A 26,628-nucleotide genomic window follows, 5' to 3' on the forward strand; every position below is an offset into this window, starting at 1 on the left:
CAGTTTTCATTCATTTCTGCCCTCCCTTAAGCCTCATTCCTCCTCCTGAATATTATTCAGCATGCATTCTTCATACAGATTTCATTTTTCTGTGAAATTTGCACCATTATTTTTCTGAAGAGTCAACATCTAGCTCTTTCATCTCCTTTACAATATCCAGAACTTCCCTTTATGTTGGGTATATATATATTTTTTAATTTCTATTTTGTATTAGTGGCTTTTTTGGCAGCCAGTAGCATTAAACTTTATAAGGCCTTTGTATGCTTAGTCGAAGTAGATCCTGTATCCCAGCTCAAAAGAATAATTAATTCAGTTACAACACTTAATTCCCCCAACATTTTCATACTCTGAAGTAATAATGTGTCCAGGATGTGGAAGGAAACTGGAGCACTCATCTCGAACATACTGGGGTGGGGTGGTCGTACACATTCCACATCAAAGATAACCTTGCCGAAAAATGAATTAAGAGACCTAAGTGCTGTTTGTTGTTGACACTTTTTGAACTGGGTAGTTAGTAAGGCTTATAAAATCTGTGCATATCTGTTTGTGGCTCAGTGTATGTTTCTCTAGGTTTAGCTCTGAAACAGCAAGGAGAGCAAATAAAATGGAAATGTTTGGAAAAAAAATGTAAGTGTTTGAAACTGTTGTGCAGATAAGCGGAGAACATACTTTATGACATATTTTCTAATTCATATTACTTCTTATGTAAGTTGATTGTTTCTAACTGGCTATATGGAATTATGCTTTCAGTGTGGTACAACCTAATTCTGCTGATGACTCTCGAAAGATGTGCACTGTTGGAATGGCTAGTATGATTCAGTCCCTTCTATCTTCTGCCTGGTTCCCGTTGGATCTTTCTTCCCATCAGGATGCTCTTATATTATGTGGAAACCTACTATCAGGTATAGTGCTTTTATATTCTGGGGTTTTAAAGGACGTTACAGCTCAAAAACATTTTTCTGCATTGCTTACAAATAAGAGAAGTTTTTGTTCTTTCTGGTAAAATAAAGTAGGAAGTTCATGTTAGGTGTGTACTGCTTTTCTTATTTTGCTCAGCACACTGAAGTAACATGGATGGTTGTCAAATGTGATGGAGTAACAGTATAATTTTCATTCCATTCTGAGATCAGTAGTTTAATCAAGATGTCTGCTTAAGTGAACTATGAAGCTGAACATTTCCTACCTGTTTAATTTCTTCAAATCATTGAGTACTATATCTGGTTTTCTCACATCTGTTTTTGAACTGTTGGTAGTGGGTAATACCATGTGATGTACACTTTATCATTATCTGTAATGCTTTTCTATATCAGTGTTTGCATAATCCCTAGTGCAACAGTCTTGCTACAATATTCTGCCTTTCAGTGTATAGTGTAGTAGAGTATCTCACAGTCCACAGCAATATTTTTTTTTTTTTTTTTTTACAGAACATACATTTATCCATTTCTCCCACATGTTCAATGGACTTTGCAAAAAAGTGTGTACATAATCCACGATTCTGGAATGCCATTATTAACCTTTCATTCTTTGGTTTCAACTTGCCTGTCCTTAACCATTCCTGCATTAAATCCTGATTAACATAGGTTGTTACAGGAGATCTCTATGGTTGCCACTATATGGCTTTTCCACATTTATTTCCTTCTCATGTCATTCTTCTCTTTATATTCTTCCTTTTGTTGTTTGATTTTTGTTTACTTCTGGTTTATGCTTCAGTTAAAAAAAAAGTCTTCTTTTAAATTGTACCAAACTACTTGTAACAAGTGTAGCAAAACATTTCCTACAGTTTATACCCTGCCTGCAAAGAGTGCTTTGGTGTTCATGTTTTAGTTAAAAGAAAAAAAATCTTTTTTTAGACTGTAACAAACAGTTGCTGCAGTTTATACCCTACCTGCATGGAGCGCTAATTTTAGGTAAAACAAAAATGATTTTTTTTTTTGTTAAACTGTAGCAAACTGCTTGCTATAATCTAGCAAGCAGTTGCTACAGTTTAGACCACATACTGAGCTCTGCACTGCTCAGGTTTGACCGCAAATGCATTACTGTCTTTTAAAAGTTGATATTGCATTAACAAAATATCGAATTGGCTAATTGCCCCCCCCCCCCAACAATTTGTGCCAGGACGGTTACCCCTCTATCCTTGTCCTAGCTGCACTACTGGTTTCTTCATCCATTTCATATCCTGTACATTTGAAATCCTTGCTGTTTAATGTTTCTATCCATTCAGCATCTTTATGTTCCACAGGGTCTTCATAAATATTTCTCCAAAATGTGTCTATTTCTTTTTTTTGGTGGTGTTTCTATTCCTTTTACTTTGTTTCCCAGTTCTGTATAAAACTGTGTTTTGGGTCATCAATGAGTTACTTTGCACTTTTCTTTTATATTTATTCTATTTTTTTCTGCCTGTGCTGGTATCTTTAGTTTATTATTTGCAGTAGTGTAAGATCCTGGTCTGATCTGATACACAGCATTGCTTTTACTTTGCCTGTTTTTCAAAGTTTTTGTTGATTTGTTCCCTCTTCTATATTGTCCTAAAAGTGGCACTTCTTGTCTTTTTTACATTATAGTTTTATCTGTATGATGCTTTCATGATGGCATCTTATTTCTTCCCTTATTGCTCTCTGTTTTTATGGTAAAGCTTTATCTATTAATTTAGCTGCACAGGAAAATATCATATTTACTTCTGTTATATCCCATGATTTTGTGTTAAAAGTCTTGATTACTGTGTTCATCTATTTATCAGACTTCTAGCATTTTGGGTCCTATTTACTTCCTGTCATCAATTTTTTTTCATCAGTCTTAATATGTCTGTCCATCTCAGTTAAATCAAGCAACTCTTTCTTTAGCTCATTTTCCTCTAGACTGAGAGCACTTCTGTCTGGCAAATGGCTTGATAGTAGCCAGTGCATGGTTCAGAAAGAGAGGCAGTCACAAGATCACATACAAGAGTGGCCAACATGCAGCTCATGTAGGCTTCCTGCTAGTAAGGAAAGGACACTGGGGTAGAAATAGTGATTGCAAATTCATCCCCAGTGAAGCAGTTGGTCCACAGCATCAACAACTGGTTGCCACAGTCTGGAGCAAGCGGTGGTCAGAAAAGTGTCTAAGGTCAACCAAGACCAGACTGAAGACCTGGAAGTTGACTGGAGAGAAAGCACAACAGTTCAAGGAATTACTCAGGGTTCTACCACCTCAAGAATAGGAAGAAGTAGGTTGAGCTGAAAAAGAATGGGCAACATCTCAAAATAGCATGTGTGAGGACTACATAACATACACAGCAGAGCCAAGTAGAGAAATAAGGTGCATAAAATGTAATTTGAGGCAGCAATGAATATACATACAGTAATTATTTCATGTCAGTGTATTACGTTTGTGAATCATATGTTCTATCATGTATATCCTAAAGTGTTACTGTTTTATGTTTACCAAATGGTCTTATGCATACCATGTTGTCATTTTGTAATTGAATAATGTTATATGTGGAGCTTTTCTCCCCGGGCATCTGCTGAAAAAAGACCTGTGTCCAGTCAGACTTTCCCGGTAAACTAAAAAGAAAATAAATACAGAAGAAAACTGGAAGTGGAATGCAAAAGTCCAGGAAGTCTGTAGAGTTAGGTAGAGAAATAAGGTACATTAGGAATGCTGGAGGTGGAATGCAGAAGTCCAGGAAGTCTGTAGAGCTAGGTAGGGAAATAAGGTACATTAGGAAAGCTGGAGGTGGAATGCAGAAGTCCAGGAAGTCATCAAAAATGGAGTGCAGGAAAAAGTGGAAGATAGAAAATATGGACCACGGTGGGAAGGAATACTTGTTGACTAACAAAGAAGCTAAGAAAAGAGTTGCAGTAGCAAAGAACAGGGCATCAGAGGCACTCTACTCTCTTCTGGAAAGTTACTCAATAGATGGCACAAATAAACTATATCAGGTTACAAGGGAAAAACAGAAAGATAAAGAAGATAGTCAGACACCCTTCATAAGGGATGCCAGCAACAACCTGCTCACCAGTCCATAGTACATCAAAGGCAAATGGAAGGAGTACTTCTGGCAGCTTCTGAATGAAGAAAACCCCACAGAAGCTGTACTTGCCCTGTATAGAGCCCACGATGAGAGAAGAAGAGCCCATCCTAGAAGAAGTAAGAATAGCACTAAGGAAAATTAAGTCAGGGAAAGCAGCAGGCTCAGACGAGGTAACAGTATATATGATAAAGATGTTGGGCAAAATAGGGAAGAAATGGCTCATGAGAGTACTTATAGCAATGCTGAGAGAAAGACGTATCCCAGATGTCTGGAGAATAAGCATACTAGTGCCAGTGTTCAAGAATAAGGGAGATGGTCACAACTGTGGGCAGTACAAAGGTATCATACTCCTGTCACATTGCATGAAAGTTCTGGAGAGGATGATTGATAAATGCGCTGAGTAGTAGAATATAGGATGGGAGATGAGCAGTTTGGATTCAGATCAGGATATAGCACAACTGACCCAGTGTTTGCAGTGAGGCACATAGTTGATAAGCTAGAGATGAGGAAAAAGTCCAACTGGGCATTCTTAAACTTGAAGAAAGAATATGACAAGGTCCCAAGAAAGTTGATTTGGGTAGTCCTGCAATGGTTCTAAGTCCCCAAAACATTGGTGGAATTAATACAAGTTGTATACAAGGACCCAGTGAGTGAAGTATGAACAGTGTCCTGTCTTACAGAGGGGTTCCCAGTGGAAGTGGAAATGTACCAAGGTTCAGCTCTATGCCCACTGCTGTTCATACTGGTGATGGACTACATTAGTAAACAGGTCAGAGGGGACAGATTAACATAGTTGTATGGAAATGATGTGGCATTACAGGCAGACTCTGAGCAAGAACTTCAGCAAAGGATAGGGGAATTTAATGCAAAACTAAAGGTACATGGGATGAAACCAAGTACAGATAAGACAGTTGTAATGGCAGCAGATGGTGGAGTTCAGAAGAAACTGAGAATTGAGATAGAAGGAAAAATAGCGGAGCAGGTTAACAGCTTCAAGTTATATGGGAGAAGTGGTTGAGGAAAAGGGAAGTCTGAATGAAGAGGTCAAAGCTAGAATCAGAGGGGCTGCAACCAACTGGCATGGTATGTCAGGTGTAGTATATGACAGAAGAATGCCAGAGAAGCTGAAAATAAAGGTGTACAAAACAGTGGCACTGTCCAGAACTACTGTATGGCATGGAAAGCTGGGAAGTAAAGGCAAAGCAGTTGAGGAAGGTAGAAATGATGGAGATCAAGTGCCTGAGTTGGGTGGGAGACTGCACACTGTGGGACAGGCAAAGAAATGAAGGCATAAGAGCAGAAGCCAAAGTAGCTTCAACTGCAGAAAAGGTCAAAGAGAACAGAGTACAGTGGTTTGGGCACATAAGCAGAAAAGCAGAAGACAACCTAGTGAACAAGATTTGGGACAGACAAGTAGAAGGCAAAAGGAAGCAAGAATGTCCAGCAAAGAGGTGAATGGATTGTGTGAGAGAAAACCTGTGACAATCGGGCATGAATGTTGAAAAATGCAAGAGAGTGATATTGAATAGAGAGAGAGAGAGAGATGGCGACAGTTGATACGACACTCCAACCCTTGGTAGAAAGTGGGTTGATGATGATGAGAGCACATTCTTTGCTGTCTGTTTCCAGTGAGAATTCTACAGAAAGTTCCAGAACATCTTCCAGTGACGACATCTCTTTAGCTGTATCCTGTGTCTTCTGCTGCTCCTTCATATGGGAACTCATTGCCCCATCACTCCACAACATTGCATGTATTAGAGTTGCCACTGTTTCCTGCTCCTTCCCTTGCTGTGCAACTCCATCTCAACTTCCATATTGATTTTCTGCTGAATGCTTTAGAGCATCATCATGTGGAAAGTCATCAGATGCTTCCTGTTGCACCTGTTTCTCCTTGATTTGGGAGCTCATTGTCATGCTGTGACATTCCCTAAGTTGGATTTTCTACACAGAATCCTTTATTTTGCAGGTAATCCATAACTTCAGTTTATATTTCTTTAACTTGCCCATTACTTAATTCCTTTTTCTATTTTCCCCCGTCATTTTCTTATTTTTTTTGTATTGTGAAATTTTCCACATCCCAGGTGCTTTTGCCTGTATTTCTCTTCAGATATCTTTGGAGCTGCTTTTTTGTATTGATTAGTTTGGCTTTCTCCTTGTATAAATATTGCACTATATCAGATCTCTTTTTCTTTCCCATATACATGTTTTATTTTTTTTACCTTTAAAAAATCTCTAGGTTTTGTTATTTATATTTTCCACTTCCTGTGTTGCTTCATTTTCTAGGTGGCCCAAAGTTTCTTTGTCCATATAATATTTTTCATGGATCTGTTGATTAATAACGCAAATTTGCATTTGAAGCTTTTAACAAGTTTTTCTTGTGCAAGTATTTTTCTTTCCACTAATTTCTCTATCAGTCTTTCTGAATATCTTCTACCTGGAAATTCTGGGCTTCCTGCATAATAGTAGTATTACGTAATTTCTTCCTTATTCTCAATGATCTAATATATCATCTTTATGACTTTTTTTTTTTTTTGGACTTTGTTTTTTTTTTTTTTTTTTTTGTGAACTATTACTTCATTGTACAACAGAGGACCATCCTTCCTTTGAACCTGGCCTAACTCCATTGTAGGAATTTTTGCGTGTCTTGAAAATTCTGCATGACATTTTTTCCAGTCCTGGACCCCGTGTGTACACTAGGATTGGGCATTTTCTTATCCTGGGACTTGTGCACCCAGCTGTCTTTTTTATTTTTTTTAACCTACTTCTCTCCATGATGTATGTTGTATAAGTTACAGTCTAAAGCAGTGTCGCCTTGGTGAGATTTTGTGAAAACAGGGTCAATCACATAAAGATACTACTCACTAAGACTTGAGGATGAATTCAGTTCCAGCAATACTAATCTCCTTTTCTTGTTGATTTTTTCATCCCTCCATTTGGACCCCATTTTCTGTCACTGAGACCTTGATGATGAACGTAATTTGAAATTCAGTGCAGAATCTCCTCACTGAGTGTGGGATAAGGCATGTTTAACATACCAGAACACTGGAATGACCCAACAGTTACCCTTGCCACATTTCTCCTATAGCTACTTTTCAAAGGCAGGACATTTTCACCGTTGCAAGCTAGAGTTTTAATTCTTTTTTTTTTTTTTTTTTTTTATGCAGTGAATGTTTGTCTGGTTTCCCACTGTCTTCTTCATTTGTCATGGCACACACACACAGTTAAAAATCAAGCTGAGTAATAATTTGAATGGGTCACTGTAGTACTGGTGTCTACTGCTAAATCTTAAATGGAATAGTCAGAATGATCATAACCTTTGCACTGTTACAGCTCCAGTGTTGATGTTTAAGCTTTTTCTAAATGCTTCTACTCTACCTTTATGTTTTCATTGGTTCCATCCAAAGGAAATGTAGACAAGATAAGGAAATTAACCCCACCCCTTAAATTATTTTTCCTTTACTTGAAGGGGAATGTACTTGACTTAGAAAAGTTTAACACATACATGCTTTTCAGTACTTAAATAAGATTTATTTTCTTATTTTGTTTTTTTTTTTTTCATTTTGTTCTTTGTTTGGTGTTCATAAGTATGCTCCTTTGTTCTTTGGATAATGTGAACAGAAAATATCTCCTTAAGATAAATACTGATTCTGCAGTTATTTTTTTCCATTTAGTCCAAACACTCTATCTCATGAGGAAAATTTATTCATAACATGCTATTATTGAGTAAAAGTTCTGAGGAAACATCCCTTGAAAATGGTGAAGCAACAGAACACTTCAGTTCCTTAAAAATGTTTTCAGACCCTCTCAGCATCTTGATAGTCTTCACAAAAACACTGACAGTAAGGTGGGTCACCTCAGCCAGATTAATAGTGCTCAATGAAAATTTTACCCCAGGACTGAATGAGCACTGTTGCATCAGTGACTGTGTCAGTGAAAGTGACTATGGCACATTAATAGCTGCGAAGATTTAAAAGTTCCCTTAGTTTAGGAGAAAACATCTTTGCTTCCTTTATGGGAATACAATAGGACTATTCTGTCAAAGTAATGACAAGTCTTTATTCAGGCGTTTTGTCCAAACCATTAGAAAAAGATTTTCATTGTGGTTCTTGTCTTCTTTTTTTTTTTAATGATCAACACAGCACTTGAGCATGGCCACTGAAATTATTTAAAAATTAATTACCAAAGAAGTCTAATACAATGAAATCAGAAGCTATTTCTTTAATATTGGAGGTGGGATAGTGGTGGAAAGTTGCACACTTTGCAGTTAATTCTGTATCCTTAGTCATTTTTCTTCATTGAGTTTTATCAGCTTTCTTGAACCTTGGCTGCCTTGACTTGAAAAGACTGGTGGTTGGAGTAGAGATCTATGAAAAAAATGGTTTTGAAGACTGCAGTATCACTTTGGGTCACTCTTCTGAATGGGAGACTGTCTTCTCAGATGGTATTGGGGATAATGTTGCTTCATTATAACCCTCTGACAACTTTAAACAGCCTGAGTCAGTGACATTCCATGAGATCACAACACCTGTTATCAAATTCGCATTATCCTCAACATATTTATGTATCAGTTTTATGTTTGCTTCTAAAAGCCCTATTTTTAAGATGCTTTTTGAAAGGTTTGATATCTGATAAGATGTTCATCATGTTACACTGCTGCAGTCATTACACTTGGGTTATCCTGCCGTCAGGCGGTCCCGCAGTCGGCCAGAGTTCCAAAGTCTTGGTCTGGCATCGGTTGCTGTCGCCTCCTCCCTGACGTCAGTGCGACAGGGGTATATAAGATGCAGCCAACGCCATTTTCTTCAGTCTTTCTTGCCACGCGGAGCCCGAAGCAGAAGCAGTTCGCAAGTGCCGGTCGGCCGAGTCCTGAGATTTTCATTCCGAATCCAGAACCAAAGTCTTCTAAAAAAAGCTAAGTACCCTGTTGGGGAAACTTTTTCTTGCCTCAGACTGATGTCAGTAAAAGTTAATAACTGTATTTCTTGTGGGAAGCAAATACCTCGTAAGGATTTCCACTCCTATTGTATTCCATGCCTAGGCCCTGACCACAACGTCACTGGTTGTCGGTTTTGTGCTAGGTTTAACAAGCGCACTTTTAAACGTTGGTTTGATTTTGCCTGACATTATTTTGGTAGAAAATTCAATTACACCATGCCATCGGAAATTCCGACGACCGCAATGCATAAAAAGAACAAGGACAGGCATCCGAGGCCCAAAACGGACGATGAGGCCTCTTCTAGGCCAGTCGCCGGTTCTCCGGTTTTCAGCGAGGCGCCTATGCAGATCCTGATGACCGCTTCCACAGAACCACAGACCGCCTTCGACTCCCACGTGGAGCTGGCTGGGCCTTCGGATGCACTAGGCCTTCAGTTTACCGATCCTAAACCTACAGAGGAAACCGAAGTAGCTGAGCAATCCACAGCTACAGAGGGTGTTTTCATACCTACCCAGTTAACTATTAAACCCTCTGTTAAGTCTAAGCCCCCCTTAAAGGCTGAGAAACAGACACAACTCTCACCAGGACAGGCTTCCATGCCTAAGAAACAAATGCTAAAAATGGCCGAGGACCTAATCACCCTGATCAGGGGGGTCCCATCCCCCTCCTGATAAAAGGCCCAGGCAGGATGCAGACAATGAATCTTCTGGCCAGGTGTCCATTTCCTCTGACTCTACCTCGGACCTAGGATATTCTTTACCTCCTTATGAGGATTCTGATGCTGAGGAATCAATTCCATCAGCCTCTCCGCCTGAGGATTACTCCTTTGGGGAGACCTTACATACCATGAGAGAGCATTTCCATTGGGAAGGCCAGGATTACTCAGAATCCAAGAAAAGACTCAGAGACTTCCTTTTACTGCCCCAACACAGACCCCTTGCTATCCCACCAGTTTTAGACATTGTGGATGATGTGTACACTGAATCCAGTTTGAACCCTCACTCCTTACCCCCCAGCCCCTGTTAAACCTGATAGATATTGCAGAGTCCCTGACTCTCACAAATTTCTGTACAAAAGCCCTGTTGCTGACCCTGGAACTATTTCTCAGGGACCCAAAGAGATTAAGGCCTCATCAGCAAAAAACCCAGTTCCCTCTGACAGAGATTCCAAAGCATTAGACAGATGGGGAAAGAAAGTATATACGTCTGCCACTTTAGCAATGAGAGCCTTGAATTGCCAATTTCACATGCTAAAATATCAGCAATTTTTGATGTCTCAGTTGAAACAAAAGTTGCTTCCAGATTCAGATCCTCCTAACTTAAAAGAAATGCAGGATTTATTGCATGCAGCTGAACAAGTAGGAAAACATACTTTGCAATGTGGGTTTGATTCCTTTGAAGCCTCCTGTAGAGCAGCAATTACAGGCTCTGTCATTAGAAGGCATGCTTGGTTAAAAGAACATACGTTACCAGATCATGTTAAGGTCAAACTATTGGATGCACCTTTGCAGCGGGATGTGCTGTTTGGAGTTAAGGCAGAGGAGGTATTAAAGAAGATGGAGGATAAGACAAAATCTATGCAAACGGTGAAAGATTTCTTACAGGTTCAGCCTCCTCGTTTTAGCAAAAATTGGCCAACAAAGAATTGGTCCTTTCCAGTCACAGATAGACCTCAAAGGGGCAGATACAGACGTCCAAGAGGTAGAGGTCAGACGCAAGGCCCTTACAGGCTTCGACAGTGGGGCACACCAGGCCAAAAAGAAGGGGAAGACAGGGCTCAACCTTATAAAAAACAGCCTCAATGACTTTCCACTACAGCTGCCAAACAGCTCTGTCTTGGCAGCCCCCTTAGGAGGAAAACTGGCACTTTTCTATCACAACTGGCATTGCATCACCAAAGGCAAATGGGTTCTCAACATTGTATCTCAAGGTTACAGGTTCCATTTCCACACCTTTCCAAGGCTAAAAGGAATGCCAAATCTGCCACCAAATCAATGGGCAGAGGCTCAAAAACAAATTACAGCACTCATGGACATGAGAGCTATTCAAAAGGTACCACCACAGGAACAAGGACAAGGATTTTACTCAAGACTCTTTCTGGTCCCCAGAAAGGACAAAGCCTGGAGAACCATTCTGGACCTTTCTACACTAAACACTTACCTGGATGTTCAAAAATTCAAGATGTTGACACTACAGCAGCTTCTTCCCATGCTGGGCAAGAAAGCTTGGCTCGTGACTTTGGACCTCAAAGAGGCATACCTGCATGTCCCCTATCAGACAAAATTGCAGAAGATACTTCAGATTTCTAGCTGGTTCAATGCACTATCAATTCTCTGCAATGCCCTTTGGCTTATCTACTGCGCCCAGGGTCTTCACAAAGTGCCTGGCACCAGTAATTGAATTTTGCAGGCAGAAAGGAATTCAAATTTATCCATACCTGGACGACTGCCTGATTCAAGCAGAGAACAGGGACATTCTACTAAAGCATCTGGCGTATGTAAAAAGGTTATTAAGTTGCCTGGGGTACACAGTAAATGAAAAGAAATCAAAACTAGTGCCCTCACAACAGATAATATTTCTGGGTGTCAGCTTGAACACAACGGCCCAGATGGCTTATCTCACGCCAGACAAGCAAGGACATCTGACTCAATATTTTCAATTAATGGCAACAAAGACCCAACTCCCTGCAAGAAAAATTCTGCTGGCCTTGGGCTACATGGCATCTTGCATACTACTAATTCAATATGCCAGACTGCGTATGAGGAAACTACAGTGGTACCTAAAGAATGTATGGTCTCAACACTGTCAAAGTTTGGAAACAGTTATACCACTAATTCCTTGCCTACAACAGGAGTTTCGATGGTGGGCACAAGCTTGTCACCTCAACAAGGGACAGCCTTTCACTCAACCCACAGCCAGGCAAATACTGACAACAGATGCATTGGATTACGCCTGGGGAGCACACACGACAGGAAAATGTATCCAGGGCGAGTGGCCCACAGAACAAAGACATCTCCACATCAATCAAAAAGAGATGCTAGCTGTACAAAATGCTATTATAGCTTTCAAGGACCTACTGCATCCAGGACAATTACTATTAAAGACAGACAACACCACAGTTATGTGGTACATAAACAAGCAAGGGGGCACACACTCCTACCTCCTCTGCAGACAAGCCTTGACCTTGTGGAACACAGCTCTAAACTATCAAGTTCATCTGCAAGCACAATTCCTGCCAGGAAAGAAAAACACACTGGCAAACCTAAGCAGAAACATTATGGACCCACACGAATGGGAACTGAACCCACAAGTATTCAGAATGATAACACAAAAATGGTGGAGCCCGGACATAGATCTGTTTGCTACCCCAAAGAATTGCCCTACCCCAAAGAACTGCCAATTACAGAAATTCTGCACAAGGAGCTACCATCCACAAGCATGGAATGTGGCTGCCCTCTCATTCAGCTGGAAAAAACTACAAGTATACGCTTCCCCCTTTACCTCTCCTTCCAAAGGTGCTCATAAAAGTCAGGCAGGAAGAGCCAAAAATTATATTGATTGACCAGACTGGCCACACCAGCACTGGTACCCAATCTTAAAGAACTTGACACAAGAACCACCCTGGATTTTACCACAAATTCCACAGTTGCTGACTCAGCACAACAATCAGATACTTCACAGCCAGCTAAAGACCTTAAATCTAGCTCCATGGAAAATTCCTTAGTCAAGCAAGCAATGCCTCTTTCCAAAGCTGTTATGGATGTCATTCTGGCGGCCAGAAGGACTAGCACCAGGAAAGCATACTCGGACAAATGGAAGAGATTCTGTGCCTGGAACCAAGTGCACAGCCTTGACCCTCTAGTCCCAAACATTCCTCAGATACTGCAATACCTAACTGATATGCTGGACAAGATCTACGCCTCAGCTATTTCTGCTCATTACAACATGGATCCACCAATTTTTTCTAATCCTTTGCTCAAAGGGGCTAAAAACATAAGACCGCCCCGTAGAGCACCACCACCTACTTGGGACTTGAATTTTGTTTTGGAAAAATTAACTTTACCTCCTTTTGAGCCAGCTAACACAGCAGAATTAAAATACATCTCTTGGAAAACTGCTCTGCTACTGGCAATATCATCAGCACAAAGAGTTTCAGAATTACAGGCACTAATGGCAGTGGAACCTTTCCTCATCTTCCACCAGGACAGGGTGTCTTTAAGAACCAACCCTACGTTTATGCCAAAGGTGGTATCAAGTGTGGCTCTAAACCAAACTATTCACTTGCCAACTTTTTATCCAAAACCACAGAACAAAGGGGAGAGACTACTACATTCCTTGGACATTCACAGACAGTTACGCTTCTACTTGGACAAAACCAAAGCTTTCAGAAAATCTGAGCAATTATTGGTAGCATACGCTGCAGGAGCACAGGGAAAAGCCATTTCAAAGCAGACTATTTCAAAATGGATAGGACACTGCATATGTTTCTGCTATACCCACCAATGGGAAACCTGTACCTAGCAGCATTAGATCTCACTCCACCAGGGCAACAGCCATTTCAACTGCCTACCTCAGAGGAGTACCTACCAAGGATATTTTGGAAGCAGCAACATGGAGTTCTGTGCATACCTTCACCAAACATTACCATTTGCCTGTATACTCCAAATCCAGAGCTGGTTTCGCCACTGCTGCACTGCAGGGCCTTATAGCCACCCCTAATGCCTTATAGATCCAGCCTCCCTACCTCAGCTTTGAGATTCCACCCAAGTGTAATGACTGCAGCAGTGTAACATGATGAACATAGTACAGTTTTGTACCTACCATAAATGTAGATGTTCGAGTGTAAACACTGCTGCAGTCCAGGTTACCCTCCCTCCTTCCCCTCTTACTTTCTGGTATTTACCTAGGGCATATACCCTTTCTTAACTATGGGCAGTATTTGCTGGTAACTAAAAATGGTTGTTTGCTTTTCTTTTGTATTTTTTACTAGCAATTTCTATTGCCTACCTATTTGGAGGCACCTGACATCTGGGGCAAGAAAAACTGAAGAAAATGGCGTCAGCTGCGTCTTGTATACCCCTGTCGCACTGATGTCAGGGAGGCGGCGACAGCAACCGACGCCGGATCAAGACTTTGGAACTCTGGCCAACTGCGGGACTGCCTGATGACAGGATAACCCAAGTGTAATGAATGCAGCAGTGTTTACACTCGAACATCTACATTTATGGTAGGTACAAAACTGTACTTTTTCATGATTTGGTAGTCGCCAAAATGTTAGATAGAAATTGCAGAATAAATGAGCCTTCCAGGGCTTTCCATATAAGATTCTGCCTCCTCCTCCTTATTTATTCTGCTCAGTGTTGTAGCAAGGGTTGGGTGGATGAGGGCACTTTCCACTGGAGCCAGAGTCTACAGGCACTGAACATAACAGTTTATAGGGTGTCAATCAAGCGATCACTTAATACACTTTATAAAAAGTCTAATGTCTAGTTTTTCAAGGGTAGTTAAATACCTTTAGAAAAATAGGACAGACTATTTATAAGACATGTTTAAGGAATCAGAATTGCTATTGTTCTTCGTGTTTCACTGTTGCAGTCATCACATTTCGGTTATCTGCTTACAGTAGCCCTTAGTCGGCCTGATTAACAAAGTATTGGGTCCTGTGTCGGTTGCTGTCTCATCTTCCATGACGTCAGGTAGTCAAGGGTATAAAACATGCAGCCGACGTCATTACATAAGTCTTTCTTGCCGTGCGGTGCCCGAAGCAAAAGCAGTTCGCAAGTGCTGGTATGCCGACTCCTGAAATTTTCGTTTTCGAGTTTCAGAACCGAAGTCTTCACCTAAAGCTAAGTACCCCGTTGGGGAAACTTTTTCTTGCTCTAAACCGATGTCAGTAAAAGTAAATAGTTTTATTTCTTGTGGAAAGCAAATGCCTCATAAAGATTTCCATTCATACTGTATTCCTTGCCTAAGACCTGACCACGATGTACTTCGCTGTCGGTTTTGTGCCATATTTAAACAATGAACTATCTGTCGTCTGTATATTTTCGCTTCTAAATATTTTGGTACTCGCTTCAGTTATCCAGATATGTCATCAGTAAGCCATCCAACTACCGACATTCCGAAGAAACGCAAAGATAAAGACAGAGACAGGCCGCCTAGGTCCAAAGCTGCCGACAACGCTTCTCCTAAGCCAGTCGCCAGTTTGCCGGTAATAAGTGAGGTGCTTTCGCAGGCCTCTACTGAGACCCATTCAGAATCCGGTATGCTGTGAGATGCTTCAACTGTGGAATCTGCGGATGTCTCTACCTTGGATGGGTCTGGAGCTGCTGTGCAGGCACCGGCTTCTGAGGGTGTATTCAGGCCTACTGACTTGCATATCAAACCGATGCCATCTTCTTCTTCAAGGCCTAAAACTCGAACCATGCCTATAAAACCGACACCCAGACCGCATGGTCAGGCCTCTATGCCTAAAAAACAAATGATAAGAATGGCTGAAGACCTTATTACTTTAATCAGGGGAAGCCAACCTTCCCCCTCTGAGACCTATGACTGATTTTGCTTATGATACTTCTGACCAGGATTCTGAAATTTCTGTTTCTTCTGATGACCCGGATTTACCCTTATCTACCTATGAGAATTCTGATGCCGAGGACTCTACTCCCTCTGCTTCCCCCCTAGAGGATTTCCGTTTTGGTGAAACCTTGCATACTCTTAGGGAGCATTTTTGTTGGGAAATTCAGGATTACTCTAATTCTAAAAAGAGGCTTTGGGATTTCTTACTCCTGCCCCAGCACAGGCCTTTAGCTATCATTCCTGTACTAGACATTGTTGATTATGCCTTTTTGGAATCTAGCTTGGCCCCTGACTCTCTACCTCCTGCTCCCAGAAAACCTGATAGATATTACCGGGTACCAGACTCTCACAAGTTCCTTTTCAAAAATCCTACTGCAGATCCTGAGACCATTTCACAGGGACCCAAAGGCATTAAGGCTACTACTGCCAAAATCGTACCCCCTCTGATAGAGACTCCAGGGCACTGGATAGATGGGGTAAGAAGGTATACACTTCTGCAGCCTTGGCCATTAGGGCCTTAAACTGACAGTTTCTTATGTTAAAGTATCAGCAGCATATTATTGGATTGCTTAAACAGAAAATGTTGTTGATTCCTGATTGTGCTGAAAATAAGGATTTACAGGATTTAATGCATTCTGCTGTACAGGTTGGAAAACATACTTTGCAATGTGGTTTTGATTCACTAGAGGCATCTTGCAGGGCTGCTGTCACTGGGTCTGTACTTAGAAGGCGTACTTGGCTTAAGGAGCAATCCTTGCCAGATCATGTTAAAGCTAAATTACTGGATGCTCCCTTAAATCAGGACCGCCTGTTTGGCAACAAGGCAGAAGTAGTTCTTAAAAAGATGGAGGAAAAAGCTAAATCTATGCAAACTGTTAAATATTTCATACAAGTACAACCTCCAAGATTTAGTAGGCATTGGCTCTCTAAGAATTGGTCCTTTCCTGCCTCTTCCAGGCCTTCTCAGTCCAAACCCAGATCCAGCAGAACACCCAGGCTTCATTCCCAGGGTACGCACAGGACTAAGCAGTGGGGGGCTCCCACTTCCAAATCAGGGAGTAGTAAAACTCCCCCCTATGGTAAACTGTCTCAATGACTTAACTTTAAAACTTCCAAGCACTTCTCAACTGACTGCTCCTTTAGGGGGAAAGATTGCTCTGCAGGCAAATAACTGAGAACTCATTACCCAGGACAAATGGGTTTTAAATATAGTTTCCCAAGGATACAGATTTCACTTCCACACGTTACCAACCCCAAACGGTTGGCCAGATCTACCCCCAAATCAGTGGGCAGAGGCTCTAAAGCAAGTACTCTCTCTCTTAAACATAAAGGCTATCAAACTGTACCAGAAGAGGAAAAGGGACAAGGTTTCTAATCAAGACTTTTCCTGGTACCCAGAAAAGGCAACTCATGGTCCCCTGTACTGGACTTGTCTAACTTAAACACCTTTTTGGTGATTCCAAAATTCAAGATGTTAACTCTTCACCAGTTGCTTCCTATGCTAGGCAAAGATGCCTGGTTGGCAACACTTGATTTAAAGGAAGCCTACCTGCACATCCAAATCAGGGAACCTTGCAGAAGATACCTATGCTTCAAAGCAGTTCTCTGCATTACCCTTTGGCTTATCTACTACGCTCAGGGTATTCACAAAGTGCCTAGCTTCAGTCATTGCATTTTGCAGGCAAAGAAATATTCAAATATACCCATACCTGGACGATTGTCTAATTCAGGCAGAAAGCAGGTGCTAACCTGTCTGGGGTACACCATAAACAAAAATAAATCACACCTGGTACCCTGTCAACAAATTATATTCCTGGGAGCATACTTGAATACAACTTCCCAGATGGCTTTCCTCATGCCAGAGAAACAAATTCATTTGACACCCTACTTCAAACTAATGGCCACAAAAACCCTGCTATCTGTAAGGCAAATACTGCAAGCCTTGGGGTTCATGGCCTCCTGCATTCTTCTAATTCCATATGCAAGAATGCATATGAGGGAAACTACAGTGGTATCTAAAAAGCCTATGGTGTCTACATTCTCAGGATCTAGAAACAATGATTCCTATCATACCTTGCCTACGGTTAGAGTTCCTTTGGTGGGCAGAGGCCTGCCGCCAAAAGAAGGGACTACCATTCACTCTACCCCCTGCCGCCCAAACCCCATCAGACGCATCAGACTATGCATGGGGGGCTCACCTGGCAGGGAAGTGCATTCAGGGCAAATGGAACCCAAGTCAAATGCACGTGCATATCAGACAAAAAGAAATGTTAGCTGTACAGAATGCTCTGACAGCCTTCAAGGACCACATTCTTCCAGGACAATTAATGGTAAAGATGGACACCACCACTGTTATGTGGTACATAAACAAACAGGGGGTACCCATTCTTACTCCCTCTGCAGACTAGCCATGGCACTGTGGAACACAGCCTTGAGATACCAAGTGCATCTACAGGCTCAATTCTTGCCAGAAAAGCTAAATACACTGGCAGACGGACTAAGCAGAAACCTCATGGACCCACACGAGTGGAAGCTGGAACCAAAGACTTTCAACGTGTTGACAAAAAATGGGGGAGCCCAGATATAGACCTGTTTGCCTCCCCCCAGAACTACCAGTTGGACAAATTTTGCACAAGGACTCCCCATAAACAAGCTTAGAAAGTGGATACTCTGTCCTTCAGCTGGAAAAACCTATCAGTTTATGCCTTTCCTCCTCTGCCTCTCCTTTCCAAAGTACTACTAAAGATCAAACAGGACAAATAAAGGACGATATTGATTCCACCAGACTGGCCACGCCAACACTGGTACCCCCTCTTGCGCATTGTGTCACTGCTGGCTCCATGGCACCTGCTTCAGACCCCTACCCTGTTGTTACAGCAGGCGAACCAGATTCTGCACCCTCAGCTTCAAACCCTGAACCTGGCAGCCTGGCTAATTACGTAATCTGTCTGTTACCATCCCTCAGTAAACAAGTGTTGGATGTCATTTTAGAGGCAAGGAGGCCTAGTACTAGAAAATCGTATGCTGAAAAATGGAAAATATTCTGTACCTGGAACCTCTCTCAAGGGATGGGCACAGCAGCGCCCAACTTACCTCAGATTCTTCAATACTTAACCGAGATGCTTCACAAGGGCCTTTCTTTTTCCTCCATCAAAATTCATGCCTCAGCCATTTCAGCTCATTATAACACAGAACCACCCCTCTTCTCTCATCCACTGCTCCAGCAGTTCCTCAGAGGGGCCAAAAACTTAAGACCACCCAGGACAGCCCCAACTCCAGCCTGGGACTTTAACTTTGTATTGGAGAAACTCACTCTTCCTCCTTTCGAGCCAGGTGCAAGTACAGATTTTAAATTCTTTTCTTGGAAAACAGCCTTCCTTTTAGTAATCACTTCAGCAAGAAGGGTATCTGAATTACAGGCCCATATAGAAGTGGAGCCTTTCATCATCATTCATGTGGACAGGGTGTCCCTCAGAACCAGTCCCTCCTTCATGCCCAAGGTGGTATCCAGTGTGGCTCTTAATCAGTCCATTCATTTTCCAACCTTCTTTCCTAATCCACAGAACAAAGGGGAACGGATACTGCACTCCTTAGATGTGCACAGGCAACTTAGATTTGGACAGGACTAAACCTCAAAGGAAATCTGAATAACTGCTGGTGGCATTTGCTGCAAGGGCAGAGGGGAAGGCTATTTCAAAGCAAACCATTTATAAATGGATAGGCCATTGCATTCATTTCTGCTATAAGCACCATGGAAAACCTATCCCACAAGGGATCAGATCCCATTCAACCAGGGCTGCATCTACCTCTACAGCCTTTCTCAGAGGTGTCTTTACCAGGGACATCATAGACGTTGCTACCTGGAGTTCTGTACATACTTTCACCAAGCATTACCATTTGCCAATTTTCTGTAAATCCAGAGCTGGCATTGCCACTGCAGTCTTGCAGGGCCTTGTAGCTGGTCCTAATGCTGTCTAAATTCCTCCTCAAATCCTTTGCTTTGGGAATCTACCCAAATGTGATGACTGCATCAGTGAAACACGAACAACATAGTACAGTTGTGTACACTTAGCGTAAATGTAGATGTTCGAGTGTGTTCACTGTTGCAGTCCTGGTTACCCTCCCTCCAGCCCCCTTTCTTCTTTTGGCTATATCTCTGCTCTCCTTTACTATGCTTAAAAGCTTTGTGGTGTATTTGCTTTTTTGTTAGCGGTATAACCTTGTGTGTGTGTGTGTATATATATATATATATATATATATATATATATATATATATATATATATATATATATTATTGCTTCCCATTAAGGGGCACCTGACATGACATCTGGGGCAGGGAAAACTGATGTAATGGCGTCGGCTGCATGTTTTATACCCCTGACTACCTGACATCATGGAAGAAGAGACGGCAACTGATGCAGGACCCAAGACTTTGTTAATCAGGCCGAATGAGGACTACTGCAAGCAGATAACCCAAAGGTGATGACTGCAACAGTGAATACACTCGAACATCTGAATTTATGGTAAGTGTACACAACTGTACTTTTTGATTGCAAATGTGGGTGCCACCCAGGGCATCAAAATCTCTTGCTGTAGTTCTGTTTCTGGTTCTTCTCCTGTTTTTCCTGTATGGTTTTCCTCCTCTAACTTTCTGTCCATCAGACCTCTCTAAATTGGACTTTGACCCATTTGTTCCCTAGTAATGAGGACTCTTCATCCTTCAAATCCCCAAGGGCAAGAGTCATCTGGAGGGATCATCATTCTGGCAAACATCAGGGTGTTTGTGTTCTTTCCATCATTCTGGCATTCACACTTTTTTGAGCTAGACTAACCACATTTTTTGGCTATAATTGACTGCTCCCGCCTGTTTTCTAATGAACACTGCCACCATATTGTGACTGTGGGTCAAAAGCCTACCTCAAGAACATCTACTTTCCTTGCTTTCTCCTTTAAGAATGCACACAGAAGGTACATGTACAAAGTCCACCTCACCCTTCTTCAGGATGGACAATAATCTTTAGGCAGGGATGAATGATTAAGTGTCCAGTTCGTTAATCATACTCAAGTTGCTTGGCCATAGTCAGGGCTCTAGACTTCAGCACCACCATTGGAGGCTGGCTGTCATGTTCCCCTAACATTTACAGGCCAAATATCAGTGGATAGGTTTTTAAATATTTTCTTCCTATGAATCATTCATTCTTGAATCAACAGATGCTAATGCTTTGATCCTTGCCGTGCTTGAGCATCAAAGGACCACCACAGTGACTTTGTTTCAGGTTAAAATTATAAATGCTTGAATCCGTGGGAAATGAAACTTTACATAGTTTCTGTGCTTCACATGTGTTGATAATTATAATGTACCATTGACCATGTAGTGAGGGGCAGGTTCTGAAAAAAGCACTGTGACCCAGTACTCATTCCCATCAATTAACTAAAATATTGCAGGTACTTTTTAGCATTTTCTCTCTGGTTTGCGTTTTCAGATATGCATCATATTGCTCATTGCTGCAGTAGCCTAAGCTATATGGATTATATCCTCCCAAGAATATAACAGCTGACCGTCTTGCAAAGCTTCAAGGCACTTTCCATGCATCCAAACTATTAGACACCTCAAGCTGTGCTGTCTAAAATACTGGTTTGGGCACCACACCCATCAGAGCTTTACTGCTGCTGAAGAGAGTGCTCCTGTGCAGACTTTCGAGGATCGATGCTCAGTGTTTGTCCTATTCCATTGCTGGGGGGGGGTCCAAAAATAAAGAACCATCCCCTAAACAGAGGAAAGTCAAACAAGTCAGAATGACTATGTAAGGTAAGGGACCATCTCCTCCCCTTCCAGCCTGGCAGTCCCTTATCCCTTCCTGAAAGTTTGACTACATTTCTGTCTTTGGCAACAGTTTCAGATAAATGGGTGCTAAAGATCATTCAGTAAGGGTACACATGGTAAGGAATGTAAATTTCTTCCTTTCAGTGAGGTACTCCTCATCCACCAGACTAAACTCCTCTATTTCCCCCAGCCTGCAACACATGTCTCTGAGAGTAATAGAGTCAGTTCTTTCTTCCGAGTTGGGGAAAGGCTTTTATTCAAGGATGTTTCTAGTGCCAAACAAAGAAAAAGCTTGGAGACCAGTTCTGGATCATTCTTTCCTAAACTTATTTGTGATAGTGTTCAAGCTCAAAATGTTGTCACTTCACAACTGGTTACCCCCTTCTTCCCCATTCAGTTTTCTTGGTAACACTAGGTTTAGAAGATGCTTATCATGCACCTTTTGATCCAGACTTCAGATGGTTCTTAAGGCTTTCTCTGTCTGCATTTCAGTATCAGTTCTCTGTCTTAACCTTTGGACTGTCCACTGCTCCAGGAGTTTCACAAGGTGCCTAGCTCCAGTTATATGTAGCTCCTTGCAGGCTACAGGATGACTTGTTTATCTTTGCAGAGTCTTTTTCATATTGTCAGGAATCTATCTTCAGTGAGGGAACTCTGACACAAGGTGTGAGGTTCCAAAAGAACTTTCAAAAGTCTTTTTTGACTTTGTCTCTCAGGATTGTGTTCCCCGGTTTTCTGCTAGATGCCTCAGTACAAAGAGTTTTTCTTCCACAGGAAAATAGATCTATATCTAGCTCTTTTTCTGGGGTTTTCCTTGCGGACTAAGTCGTTTCAAGGAAAATACCTCAGGATTATGGGTGTCATGGCATCAATGATTTTCGTGATACCCCTGGCAAGACTCCATTTGAGAAAGATACAATGGTGTCTGAAGTCTTTCTAGTTCCAGCATTACCACCACCACCCATTATCTTTTCAAATTCCATTTCTGGGATTTGTTAGAAGAGAAATCACTTTGTGGAGACATCATTTTTCCCTAAATCCTGGTTCCCCTTTCTGTTCCAAAGTGGTCCAGTCACCACAGATGCTTTGTACTGCTTGGGGAGCAGTATTGAAAGGGATAAAAGTGCAAAGTATCTGGGAGAGTTAAGACAGACTCAAGGACATAAATAACAAGCAGATTCTTGCTGTTTTCAAGGCGCTGAATTTTGTGAATTACCTCTGGTCCCCAGGACTTCTTGAGGTGGTTACAGACAATACCAAAGTGATGTAGTACATAAACAAGAAGGGGCGACCAGGTCTTTATCCCCTTTGCAGACTAGCCATGTTAGCATGGAATATAGCTTTATTGTGCAGTGTTATTGTACATTCATCTTATGTTCCGCCAGAGCAAAGTTGTGTGACAGACCAGCAGAGCAGGAGAAAGGCAGACCCTCAAGAATGGTAGCTAGGTCATAGAGGTCTTCCAAGAATCGATCCAACTGTGGGGAGTTCCTCAAGTAGACCTTTTTGCCTCATCTCTGAATAATCAGCTGGCAAAAGCCTGGAAGACAGATGCCTTTTCTTTTCCTTGGACAGGAATGTCCCTGTGTGCCTTTCCACTCCTTCCACCGATAACCAGGGTTCTTTTGAGGATGGAGAAGGAATCCGCCAAAATGTTTGGGGTGACTCCCTTCTGGTCCTGGCATCAGTATGTTTGTTTGGAATTGACCAGGGGCAATTACCACTAACTTCCTCTCATACTGGATCTGCACACAAAAGAACAGGGGTATTTGGTACATCCCTAACCCAAATAACTTCAACTGACTGCCTGGATGATGGGGTCTTCATACCTTTTAGGCCCCTGTTTACCGAAGATGTGCAGTAGGTACTTGCAGAGGCAAGAAAGCCTGGTACTAGAAAATCATATATAACCAAATGTAAAGTTTTTTTAATTGCTGCCAGATACATAAACAGAACCCATGAAGGGCTAGTATCTCTATCTGGTTTTGCAATATTTGAGAGTTACTACCCTATGGTCTATCTTATTCCTCTATCAAGATTCATGCCTGCCCATGGATCTCCCTCTTTCAATACATTCTAATGTCAGAATGTTTTTGAAAGGAGTTTTGCATGAAAGACCTCCATGGAAACTGGTGGCCCCTCCTTGGAATCTTAATTTTGTGTTGGGGAAACAAGCATATGGTCCATTTGAACCAACACATCTGGCTGGCTTGAAATTCTTAACATGGAAAACTGTTTTACTGATTGCTCTGACCTCTTCAAGAAGAGTGTCTTGAGTTACATGTTCTTATGGTTGGTCAACTCTGTCTCATTTTTCAGAGGGACAGGGTTTCTTTGAGAACTTCTCCTACTTTTATGCCTAAAGTTATATCCAAGTTTACTGTAAGCCAAACTAACCATCTCCTTGTGTTCTTACCTGAAGCCAAATATCAGGGAGAAAGGATACTCCATACCTTGGATGTCCACAGACAAATTGCATAGTATATTGACAGAAGCAAATCTTTCAGAACATCTGATCATTGGTTCATTTCTTCTAAATTGTTGTCTCGGGCTATTACCTTTCGTTATTGCAACCACAACAGAACTGTTCCAGGCAGGGTCAAGGCACATTTTACTAGGGATTTGCTTATCTATGGGTTTTTGGAAAGGATTGACTTCTAAAAGCAGTAGTATTTAGTTTTACAAAACACTGCAAGCTAGATTACTTCTCTAGGTCTGGATCAGGCATTGCTTGAACCATTTTCCAGGGCTCCTCGACCCATCCCCTTCCACCTCCCAAAAGTAGTAAGCTAGGGTAATCTGCCCATAATGCTTATATTTATAATGTATTCTTTTACCAGGGTGTAAACATTCATGTCCTTTTACTTCTAGGTGTGTCCTGTCAGGGCTTAGCTTCCCTCTTTAAGTTGGCTTGAAAGCTGTGAAGGGCTTGGCACCCAAACCAGTTTTTTAGACAGCACAGCACAAGCTGTAAACAGTTTGGATGTGTGGAAAGTGACCTGAAGCTTTGAAAGCTGGATGTCTCTAATATCATTTGCATGATATAACCCATAAAGCTTAGGCTACTGCAACAGTGATCATTTAAACATTGACTGCTATGCCAAGTTTATTTACACAACTGTATTTCCTCTGCATTACCCTTTTGGCTATCAACAGCTCCAAGACTGCTTACAAAGTCGTATTAGCTGTAATAATAGATTGCAGCTTACATGGTATTCACATCTTTCTGTATCTGATGACTTCCATATTTTTGCAGATTGTCTCAAGAGCTGTCAAAAATCTTTCTTGGGTAATTAACTTTCTTGTCAGTCTGGGTTTTTAAGTGAACTTTTAGAAATCCTCCCTCATTCTGTCTCACAGGATAGTATTTCTAGGCTGTTTGTTAGATGTATCATTGATGATAGCTTCCTTCCCCCAGGACAAAGTTGATTCCTGCAGGGAACAGTTTTTGACATTTTACAACCAGACTATAACTACTAGAGAGTGCATCAGGATTCTAGGTTTCATCGTTTCGACAGTTTTCATGATACCTTTAGCCACACGTCACGTGAAGAAAATTCATTTGGACCCAGGAACTGCATCCCCTATCATTTCAGATCTCAATGCTGGGATTTGTAAAACGCGAGTTACTTAGGTGAGTGTGTCAGTTGTCTGTCAGCCCAGGCCTCCTTTTTTTCCCTTTCATCCCCAACTCAGTCTGTAACCACAGATGCCTCAGATTTTGCTTGGGTAGCTGTGTCCAAGGGCGGTGAAAGTTCAGGATCTGTGGAACAAGCAAGACCAAACATAAACTTCAAAGATGTGATGACACTAATAAATGCTCTTAATTCTCTAAACCATCTTTGTATTCCAGGCCATCTATTAGTAAGCACAAACAATACCACAGTGATTTATTAACTAAGCGAACTGGGGGAACCCAGTCCTATCTCCTTTGCAGACTAGCTTTGGTAACCTGGGAGTTAGCAACTTGGCACAATCTGACCTTCCAGGCTACTTACATTCCGTCAGAGCAGAACATCATAGTAGATGAGCTGAGCAAGATCAGGACAGACCTCCACGAATGTAAATTGCACAAAGGGGTCTTCCAGGAATTGATCAAACTGTGGGGAACACTTCAAGTAGATCTAATTCTGCTCATGGACCCCTTGCACAATTGTCTAGAAGACGTGTATTTTTGTTTTCATGGAGTGGGTGATGTTCTGTACAAGTTTGCTATGATAACCAGGGTTGTTGTTAATATTCAGAAGCACTCTCCAGAGATGATACTGGAAACTTAGTTTTGGCCCATATGACGGTAGTTCTCTCTTCTTCTCAGAAATGGCCAAAGGCAGTTACTGCAAACCTCCTAAAAGTACAGATTCCACTCATACAATACAGGGATTTGTAAATACATCCTAACATTCACTTTTTTCAACTTAACTGCCTGGGTGATTGAATTTTAATACATTTTCAGGCACCTGCTTTCTGATGTGCAGCAGGTATTAAAGGAGGTTAAATTGCCTGCTACTAGAAAATCATATTTGCCTAACTGTGAAAAGGTTTTATAGCTGGTGCCAAAACAAAAAACAATAATTTTTAAGACTACAAAGCCCCTGGTTTTACAGTATTTGTGAGAGGTGTTATCCTCTGGCCTTTCTTACTTTTCTGTCAAGATTCACCTCTTAGCCATTTCTGCTTATCTGTCCATGGATCCTCCTTTCTATTTTGACTGAAGTGAAACCATTTTTTGAAAGGAGTGGTTCATATCCATCCACCTGGCTCCTTGTTAGAAATCTTAATTTTGTATTTGAGAAACTTGCACCTTTTTTTCCTATTAATCCTGCTTATGAGGAACAGAGTATAACTCATTGCTTGGGCTTCTGCAAGTAGCCTATCTAAATTGCATACTCTTAGTGTGATTAAACGTAACTCATTTTTCACATTGATAGGGCAGCTTTGAAAATACAGAGTTATGTTGAGTTAAACTATTTATCTCTGTTTCCTATCCAGAACCACAAAACAGAGCAGAAAGACTTCTACATTCGCTAGACATCCAGTAGCAAATCAGACACTACATTGACAGGACAAAATCATTCAGGAATTCTCTTAAACTGTTTATTTCTTATTATGGTAAAAAAAAAAAAAAAAAAGGAAATATTTGTCAGACCGTTTCTAAATGGCTGTCTCATGCTATTCCTTTGTTATTCTCACCATAACAATATACTTCCATGCAAGGCAGGACCCCACTATACCAGGGCTTTGCCAACTTATGTGGCCTTTTGGAAAGGAGTGGACTCTAGAAACC

At 41.4% G+C, this 26,628-nt stretch overlaps 1 protein-coding gene across 4 annotated transcripts in view; it reads left to right on the top strand.

Moving 5' to 3' along the window:
* The window catches only part of HTT (huntingtin), a 4,811,037-nt gene that overhangs the window by 1,877,944 nt on the left and 2,906,465 nt on the right, over positions 1 to 26,628 (top strand). For all 4 annotated transcript variants that reach the window (XM_044062924.1, XM_044062926.1, XM_044062925.1 and 1 more), the window contains one exon: positions 751 to 902. In XM_044062924.1, the coding sequence (XP_043918859.1) occupies positions 751 to 902 (152 nt within the window). The remainder of the gene's footprint in view (positions 1 to 750; positions 903 to 26,628) is intronic.

The sequence above is a fragment of the Protopterus annectens genome, chromosome 2.part1 (assembly GCF_019279795.1).
Source record: "Protopterus annectens isolate FY-2018-M chromosome 2.part1, PAN1.0, whole genome shotgun sequence".
Taxonomy (NCBI): domain Eukaryota; kingdom Metazoa; phylum Chordata; order Ceratodontiformes; family Protopteridae; genus Protopterus; species Protopterus annectens.